This window comes from Micrasema longulum, unplaced genomic scaffold (assembly GCF_059751315.1).
Source record: "Micrasema longulum isolate JH-2025_06_02 unplaced genomic scaffold, ASM5975131v1 h1tg002458l, whole genome shotgun sequence".
Classification (NCBI taxonomy): domain Eukaryota; kingdom Metazoa; phylum Arthropoda; class Insecta; order Trichoptera; family Brachycentridae; genus Micrasema; species Micrasema longulum.
The window spans coordinates 115,797-125,988 of record NW_028279602.1 but is presented as its reverse complement, the minus strand read 5'-3'; the positions used below and the strand labels follow the sequence as shown (position 1 = coordinate 125,988).

At 32.2% G+C, this 10,192-nt stretch overlaps 1 protein-coding gene across 1 annotated transcript; it reads right to left on the bottom strand.

Moving 5' to 3' along the window:
• Positions 1-1,858: 1,858 nt before the first annotated feature.
• Positions 1,859-8,413, bottom strand: LOC148272154 (uncharacterized). Its single transcript, XM_088240453.1, has 3 exons — positions 8,266-8,413; positions 6,539-6,702; positions 1,859-3,561 (listed from the first exon to the last, which is right to left on the bottom strand). Exons 1-3 carry the CDS (start codon positions 8,375-8,377, stop codon positions 3,274-3,276), a joined length of 564 nt encoding a protein of 187 aa, XP_088096579.1. The 5' UTR covers positions 8,378-8,413; the 3' UTR covers positions 1,859-3,273.
• Positions 8,414-10,192: the final 1,779 nt, after the last annotated feature.

Sequence of the window (10,192 nt, the reverse complement as noted above, 5' to 3'; positions counted from 1 at the left end):
AAATTGCATGACCGCTAATCGTTGTATCGCCCCCGAAGACAACTATATTGAATAATAAAATCGATTTTTTCCTAAAAAATGTGTTTTACTATGTAGCCTATGAACTTTTATCCCAACAGCGTTATGAGTGCTGAAATAACAAAGTAGCAACATTATAAATGAAAAAGTGTTTTGTTTGTTTGTTTTTTATCTTCACCTCTTAAAAGGAGTAACTAATTACATAATTTATTGCACAGGGATAGCCGGAGAGGTGAGAAGTACAATAGAGTACTTATTTTCATCCCGAAGTAAAAAAAAAATACAATGAAAAAATAAAAAAATATTTCAACAATGATCAACATTACTTGGAAATGAAAAAGCGGTAAGGTGGGATGTCAAAAAGTGTTAGTTTGAAATTAATTCTTTAAATTTCTATAATTGATTGATCTACGGTTAGTTTAGTTTGATTTTCGTTTTGGTTTTTATTTTTAATTAATTAACGTATACGGCTAAATTTCCTTTTACAAAACTTATAATATCATATGAAAATATTTGGTTTCATTATTTTTAATCAATCCCGTGTTGGACTTATAATTTTGAATAAATTGTATATTTTCTAGATAATTTTGGTGACAATTGTAGTAAGGAGTCCATATTGTAGAGTTGTGCCCTAACATGCTTCTCACTAATGAAATATACATCAACTCAAAGTGCCTATGTTTTTGCAGCTGGATTTTGGATTTGGTGACCGGAATAACTATACTACGTCACCATAGACTAACGGATAATCGGATCTGTTTCATAGCGATAGTTGGAAGACCCAGCTACTTTCGATCCCGACAAAATATATCATTCCATCGGGGAAATTTTTATCGATAAACGAAAACTCTTATTGATAAACGACACAATTAATTAATTACCTACATAATTTCTCCCTAATACCGCGTGAGCAAAGCCGCGGATACACAAATGATTTTTTTTTTATTTGGTGTCTAAAATTTAAGGATTTTTTTTGCACAACCTAAATAAATCTACACATCTCGGCCTACATTGTTTAAGAAACGACATTTTAGTAAAATAATTGATTCCAGCTTCCAACAGTAAAATTGTCATCAGCCAGTGCTAACCTGTTCCCTAGCGGGTACAAATATTGGGACAAGTTGACCATTAGATGTAGCGGATAAGTAGCTAGATACATAGCTTTCTCACCCACACCAGCGGGTATGGAATCCGATAACCAACGGGTTATCCTACAAACTGTTGCATTGAAATGGAATCAAATGCTCTTTATTGGATAAAATATTTATTTATTTTATTACACATGAAAAATGTCTTCAAAAACTTTTCCGAATATCACTTATAGTCAACTGTTTATTTTGCTACAACAGGGCTAATGTATATGTTTTTTGCTTAAAGTATGGAAAAATAATTATTAAACAGTATATCTCACTGTTTTTTTTTTTTTTATATTCGGAGTTATAATAATATTCCGTCTTTTACTAGAGGTAACACGATGTTATATCACCGCGCGCAAAGGGATTATTTACAAAAGTTTTTTAAGAGTTAACCACTTTTTTACTTCACCAACAATTTGATTCAGCACCAACACGTTGCCTCCTCAAGGTATTTGATAAGTAACCCTGAAGAAGGCACCCCTAGTGTTGTCAAAAGTAGTTGATCTAGTAAAAATCAAGTGGTTCTAAAAAAAAATTTTAAAAATTCTTTGTCTATTTCAATCTTCAAGTACAAATAATAAGTGCTTAAAGCAATATCTTCTAGCCAACCAAAAAAGTTCGTATTATAAATCTAATTCATTACATTCTTCATTAATTTAAAACAATTTTTGATTAAAAGGGAAAGGAGGTTTATTAAAACAGCATTAAAATGTTGAGACCTTTATTAAATATTAAAACGTGAATCTTAATTACACCTTCCATAATCGAATAAATATTACAACTAAATAAATTAATAAAATTCTATTAAGAGTAATTTAACGTAAACGAAAACGCAAAAGGTAATAGAAAACTGAGTTTTGTATTTTTGTTTTTCGTTCGTCTATTTACGTAAATAAAATTACTGTCAATTAAATTTTGAAACGAGGTTTTTGTCTTTTATTAATATCTCATATATTAATTATCTTTCTCAAACATGCACAAAACAGCAAGATAGGGAGATGATGATGATGATGGAATAATACGTTTGCTAGTTATAAATGTTATCTGCCACATTTTGGGTGTAAATCTTCCGCATAATATTTTGGCAGAAATTATTAAAGGCACGAACCATACAAGACCACCGTACCGAGAGTATCCTGATTATATTGAAAAAGACACATCAAATTTGCTCAATAGATACGCATAATTTTATTTTTTTACTCAACAGTCATATAGCTACCCTAATTTGGATTTCATGTTCAAACTTAAACAAGATTATCGCCTTTACGAGACCAGATTCGACCTGAATCCATGGAAGCATTTTCTGAGCAATGGGGTTGTTGATGATTGGAATAAGCTCGCACAAATGCAGATCTCAACATGTAGTCTCTATCTTTAAAAATGGCCTAGATTTGTTTTGAAAAAGTTAAAATACGCCAACAACTAACTTAAACTCGTTAAAATAGATTCTAGCATTTAATCTTTACGAAAATATACGGTCTGACATTTCTTGATATGAACGTATTTCCGTATTTTCTCCCTTGATTATGGCACTAAAGCGATAACTTTTTTACACACTGTACATAGATACCCACTATTGCATCGTCGTATCCCGATGGTTCGCATTTATTTTATAAATTGTCTGTTTCAGGAGCTAGGACCATCCAAAAACCTTCAAAAGTGCCCAATTAAATCTGCAGGTTTTAGACGGATCTTTGAAAAAATCAAGACTTGCGAATGCAAAAAAATTGTTTCTAATATTCTTTCTTATAGAAAATCCAAATCGGTTTTGTTTTGGGGTGCGAAAACGGGATAACGAGACCTCTATTTTGTCGATTTTTGCTAGCCAAATCAGTCCGACGTGCAGTTGTCTTTTTCGCACAGTATTCGGGGAGGCTACTGCGAGTGAGTGACAGAATAACTATATTAAACTATTTATCAAATTGCTCTTCCACAGCATATCCTCTTAAGCTGCTCGCTAAAAAATAAAATGAGAATTATACGGGCCTGTTAAAAAAATACCTGAATGCAAGAAGGAGACGCTAGTGTTTCCTGCAAACCTATTCCGGGGATTATTGGAACCGGAAGAATCAAATAATGTTGGTTCTTAGTTCGGTGGTTCATAGATTTACAAGTTTTTTCAGTTCTTGTTGACGTATTCGGGATCTTCTTCGGTGTCCTCTCTGGCGTAGGGGCTGTAGCCAGCTTTAGCGTGCCATCCATTCGTGTAGGTTTGGGCGTATGTGGGAGCGCTGTGAACTATCGGTACGGCGTGTTTCTGTATCACAGGTACTACTGCGGGCCACTCGGGTTTCGGTTGGGAGTATACCACGGGGTACACAGCTGGAGCGTGGTGGACGGGAGCGGCGTACGGAGCCGGGTAGGCGGTGGCGAGCGGCCCAGTTAAGCTGAATGAACGGGCGATTATCTGGGAAACAAAAATCCACAAATACATTAGAGAGGAACGGCTTGTTTCTGAGGCTTTTAATAGTTTATTCCTTTACAAATTACTAAACAGTTTACAAATAAACACATACAAACATACAGGTAAAGATTTCCAAACCGCGGCATATAAATTTCATAAAAGGTACATGTTTTCTTAAAATTCTATACATATCTAGTAAATATTATCACTGTAACTATCCAAAATAGAGACTAACTCTTGTGCTTGGAGAGTGACTTACACTGTTGTAGTTGTTTATTGTTTATTATAAGAGTTTATAGAATTTTAAATACGAGTACATGAGAAAAAAAAAATAGGATAAATAAAGAAAAAACATAAAACAATTATACGTTCATACTAATACAAATTTAATGTAGTTTTTACACGTGTTCAAAAAATTTCTTTAGATTTTACTTCAAATTTAATTATTGAAATAATATTTTTAATAGTTTTTAGTTCATTGGGAAGATTATTATAATTTTTTACACCTTTGAAGATAAAGCTATTTTGACAGTGACTTGGGTGAAATTTGGGAATTTTAATATTAAGTTGGTATCTGAGTGACTTATTCATCTCAAATTCTTTTATTTTTTCTTTTTTATTAATTTGTATAATATAATTTATTTTATAAAGAGTGTCTACTGTATAAACCTTAAATATTTATTATCTTTTTAAAAGTCAATCAAACTACACATTGGCACTTGATAATGACAGTCCCATTACAGAGAGACTATTCAAAAAGAGGAGAGTCCGATGTCTTGCAAAAATTCTACTTGCATGGCTATTTTGTGATTGGATCAGAGACAAGGGTAGTTGGAAGTGGAACTTTTTTGATCAAACATATTAGTCCTTTGTCTACCGTAAAATTGTTTACAGTCTGTCTGTTTTAGTTTACATTGGAAAAAACTACTATATACTTTGTTTCCGTTTAATGAGGAAGTTCAGTGGTTTTTTGTTTGTTCATCAAATTAAGTAAAAAAAAAAATTTGGGTAAAAAAAAAGTGTTTACATGGATAGAAATTACTCCGCTCTTGACGTCTCTAGCTCCCATCGGTGAAGTGTCCTGGTATTCAAAATAACAACCTCGTAGCTGTCAAAATATACTAAACGCTGAATAAATGGCTTCCCAGAAACCGGAAATCTATCAAAGCACATATCAACGCTATCACGTTGAATAGCAACTTGTGACGTCTCGTCGTTCAAAGTACATTTCTTTTACACGCTTTAGAGAAAATTCGCCGTACGGTAAAGTGCTCTAATTTTTACCGAGTATAAGAAAACATATTTTTTATCCAATTTCCCGTAGCATTGAACTTCCTCATTATAAATAATAATCGAATACATCAAATTAATAACCAAGGAGTTCCCTCGATTCTAAAATGATGGGAATTCACGAAATCACGTGTACGAGTAGGAAATTCCAATAAAAAATATTTGTCAATTTTTTTTATCTTATCTAAAGCCAAAACAAACATGTGATTTAGATTAAATTAATACTAAAATGTTTCCAAGTATTTTCTTATCACAGATTCAACGATAACCACCCCACTAAATGTTAAAAAAGAACAGTATGGGAGAAAAAGCAACTTATTGTAGGTTCTTCATCTCGTATTATGTCTTGGACAAATCTTGTGCAGTTTCTTGTACAATAAATTTTATGCCAAATCTTGGCGCATTGGGGCAGTTCCTGGGATTACTAACATCTGGTTATAGTATATTATTCTACGATCAGCTTCAGGTTTCTAAAATAATATGGATCCAACCTTATTTAAAATCAATATTTCCAGAAAAGAAAGCACTAGATATTGCTTTCTTTTGTCAACAAATTGAACATCATTTATGAACACGGATTTGATTTTTAAAAATTGTTTTTAAATTTAACTTTTTTTCCTTGCAAAAGTATTGTTTATATTGGCTTGTACGTAATATAAATTGTACAGGCGCTCATATTACGCCTATATATATTATTATAAATACTCTGATACATTGATTGATTGAGTATTAAATAATGACATAGTTTCTATTTCATTAAATGTAGCCTAAGCAGATTTACATAAATTATGTGATCTAATTATCATAAAGGATAAAATTCAACATGTTTGAACAGAAATCCACCCATTTTATATAACAAACATATCTTAATTTCAGCATTACATAGTCAAATTTCTATAGATTATGTTTAAATATGACCACAGTTTACTATGCTTTCACGTCATAAACAAACTTACACAAAGCAATATAAATATATGAATCGTATACGTCTAAATATAAACAATTAACATAACCTCAAATGTTTGACATGACAGCGTGCTCCTTTGCACCAGTACGGTGATGAGAGAGACAGCGCTTTACGAAACGACGTATGTGTATTCCTATCAGTGGTATGACACATTCCACTGTACTACGAAACAACATAGGGTGGATTCATTAATAATTTATTTTTTGAATTATTTCGTTTATCAATAGGCAGGTAAAAACAAGAAACAGTACACCATGAGGCCTTTTAGCAAAATTTTCACCCGCGAGTAGAAACTAAATAAATGAAACCAAAAAGGAAAATAATAAATATGTGTCCACCCATCATAATTTTACCGGACCGAGTGAATTAGCGCGATTCGTGTGAAACGGGCCCGTACATGACAGATACACTCAATCATTTTTAGAATAATAATATACAAGATGACTGGTGATATTGCACTTTTTTTTATTTTGCTTTGGGCAAAAGCAAATCACATAATGACGAAACGAATAGATTGAAATGTCGAACTTAATGTCAAATATCACTCATCGAAAATTCGAATATGTTTCTTGAACCAGCTAATAGCAGGCAAACTAACGTTTGGGCAGGACAACGTCTGTCAGGTTCACTAGTAGATCTATACAGTTTAACTAGTTATTTTAAAAAAAAATGACTGAAGCATTACAGTGTTTTAGTCATATTTTTGTCAAAGCGAATATTTACCTGGCTGACTCCTAGGACCAGCAGCAGTACTCCAATAGCCAATCCCTTGGTGGACATGATAGTCAAGGTGATGAGCAGAGTAGTCATCATGCCCATCTTGTACATGATTGGGATAACTGCAAAGCTCATTCTCTTCAAGAAATGATGACCAAATGTACGGCCTTCTGTAAGGAGTTCAAAACACGGTAAATGAAATCAATCAATTTAATATTCATACATAATACTTTGAGTCTGCATCCGGGCAGATCGATAATACAGCTCTAAGTGTGAAATATAACCAGAATCCCAAACGAGTGCTTTCGGCTCGACGGATGCACTCAGGTAAAAACCGGAATGAGGAAATCGAGTCCACTTTATAGTGCAGTGGTTGGCACATTCGGTTATTATGCTTCAGGTCCCGGGTTCGATTCCTGGGAAGGTCGACATAAAAAAAGGATTAAAAGGGTGGTTTAACACTGCAATATTTCATATTTCTGGACTGGCACCTGAAGCGTAAGGCTGATCACCTTACATTTATATAACGGACGATCGATATACGCTGCATTTGGTGTACCAATGCAGTGCTCCATAGAGCATAGGTGCATACACCATATTGGGTGGACAGGGGAGGGGTATAATTATATTGATGATATTTTGAGTGTACCGCATCCCGGGTGGCACAACTCAAAAAACTAATTTTTACCGGAGAAAAGTTACAGACACATGCTATTAGTAAACATTTATTTGCAAAAAAAGTTCACTAGCTTTTGGCATCTAGTTATAAACGTTTTTAGAGATAAAAATGATCATTGTGTCTCTATTATTTCTTTAGTAATAAATGTAGCCTGGCCAAAATGCTTGATAATTACGGTAGTAAATTCCAATTCAAAATACATAGGCTTGAGAAAAATCACAATATTTGTTTGTGTTCTCACCGGGAATCGAACCCAGAGTCAAGTATCTTAACCATAACACCACAGAGGCCTCCACTTTTAGGGCAACATTTGTATTTTATAATTATACCGGTAAATGTGAGAATTGCAAATATATTTAGGAACATTTACGTATTCTTGACTCAAAAACGTCAATTTTTGACTTTTGCCATTACCGTTCAGCATCACAATGTTTGTTTACAAATAAGCAGTTAAAAGATTTGAAAAAAACATCATATGCAGACAACAATTGAAAATTATTTACATTCCTAAAATATGTATTGTTAATAAATTTTTTTCATCAACAAATATTAAGATATAATAACAAAACAAAATAACACTAAAAAAATAATAGTATTATTTATGTTTTATGTCTCCCCCGCTTCTTTTCTTTCTCTGTTTCCATGTACATTTATATTTTAAACTAAACTTACAAAAGAAATCAGAACAATAAGTCAGATAAATTATTTGATAAATTGAAATTGTTGGGTACTTTTTTAATACCGAGTACCTATTTCCAAATCAGATATTTTTTAGGAGTCAACATGAATGTTATTTAAACTGTCTTAAGTAAAACATAATAAAACGCGGACACAGTTGTGAAGGTATGACGAGTATTTTTAGTTTGTAAAATTAAACCTATCAACATGCTTTGAGTGTCCAAGTGTGTATATTGTGATATAAAACTCAATTTTTCATATTTTGGAAATAGTCAACATTGAAAAAGTATTATACACGGTAGAAAACCAACAATTGAAAATTTATTATGTATCCCATACACCGTAAAATAAATTGATTCTTTTTTTGAAAACTGACCACTGCTATCCAACATTTTTCTTTCGTTTTCGTCACATTTTCCCGCGTCTACAAACAAAATGGCCACCACCGTAAGCACGAGAAACAGAACTTTGATTTTTCCACACGCCATTTTAGAATTTTTAATAAATGTTCCCTCACAAGAACTGTTTAATTGTTCGACCGCACCCTTTCGGGCTACAAAAGAATACTGATCCTTTTTCAAGGAAGCGATCAAATATAAAGCTAACGGTTAAAATTCGAAAACTATTTAATATTCAAAACACGGATCATAGACAATGAATAATTTTTTAATTGATTGAGACGGACGGACGGTATTTTTGACATTCGTGTGCTCATTTTTTGATCCTGTTCTTAATTTTTTTAAATCTTTGTGCTTTGGTAAACCTTTCAGTGAGAGCCTTGTCATTAAAACTAATACCCCACGTGCGGAGTTTCCGGGTTCGATCGCAAAATTTATCAAGTCTAAATATTTTGTTTTATGATTCACACTTTCTAGGATCGATTCTCAACGATATAGACTTACATATTTATTTTTAGGTGTATTTCTACTATGTATCTATCACTGAAGCCGACCAGGTATAAACATCTTACACCTTCCTACATTTTTTAAAACTTGTTGCACAAAATAAATATATTTGATTTGTTTATTGCTAAAAGTAATATTTTTCAATCAACCAAAAACTAGAGCTAGAGTCAAAAAAATAGAGCTTATTTATTTATTTATTTATTTATTAACAGACATTGTCCATGTATACAATTTATAAGGTTTAAATATTACAATAAAAGAGTAGTTTAAAACATTTAAAAAAAAAAAGAAAGAAGCATTGACAAACATAAGGGACATCGAGACAAGATCTGGACTATTTATTTAGTGCTCGTTTAAATCGTTGTAAACTTAAACCAAAAAAGTCCAGATCCTGTATTGATCTTGATATTGATATTATATTGATATTATATCTTGATATTCCTGATCTTGTACATTAATATTAATGTACAAGCTCTATTTTTGTGTATATACACATATATCACGTAAAAATATTCTGTATCATTTACATAATAAGTAAAGGAGTTTGGAATGAGAAAGAAAAAGATCAGGGTTCTGATAACAATATATTATAATAATGTTTCAGACGCGGGCGATTCTTAAAGGTGACCAAAGTTGTTTGTATGTAAAACAAATGTTTTATTTTTTTCTTTGCTAATAAATGCGAAATTAATATTGCATCGTTAAACAATCCGTCGCGACGTTAAAAAAGAGCAATCTCTTATAAATATTGCGAACCTAATTTTTCCAGGCATGAATTGAATGAAACATTGGTCTCGAATATTACTAAAAGTAACAAATTGAATTTGAAAAAAATATAGAAATAACGGATATTTCAATTTTGGTATGGAAAGTTTATGTTGACCACAGATAACATAGGATAATATGTATATCTATTCATTGGGGTTGACTATATCGACAAACAACAGTCACATCAAAATGTTGAAAAAATCATCATCGGTTGGGGTGGTGCGAGTGACACAGTTTTAAATAGTGTATTGGTTGCACAAAAATCCATCATTAGAATAATACTCAGAGTCCCGATACAGACATCTACTGAAGAAATATTCCATAAATCACAACTTATGACACCAAAACAATTATACGGTAAAACAATACTCACTTATAGATTCAAACACTACTCTTACTCAAATGAAAGACATAACCCCCACAATACATCACATACAAATAATATAATCACTAGATCCTCAACACATAAACAACTTAAACAAATACCAACTAATACCACTTTCAGACAAAGGGATTTTGAGTATTATTCAATTAAAATCTATAACCTACTTCCACTATCTATTAAAGCAATTAGTAATGAGAAAATGTTTAAAAAGGCTATAAAAAAATGGATAGTGGAGCTAGGTAGAA

Excerpts from the sequence above, each read along its gene's own strand:
- LOC148272154 (XM_088240453.1), bottom strand. The coding sequence starts at position 8,377 with ATGGCGTGTGGAAAAATCAAAGTTCTGTTTCTCGTGCTTACGGTGGTG. Across the intron at positions 6,703-8,265 it reads AAAAATGTTGGATAGCAGTG|AAGGCCGTACATTTGGTCAT; the intron begins GTCAGTTTTCAA and ends AACTCCTTACAG. Across the intron at positions 3,562-6,538 it reads TGGTCCTAGGAGTCAGCCAG|ATAATCGCCCGTTCATTCAG; the intron begins GTAAATATTCGC and ends TTTGTTTCCCAG.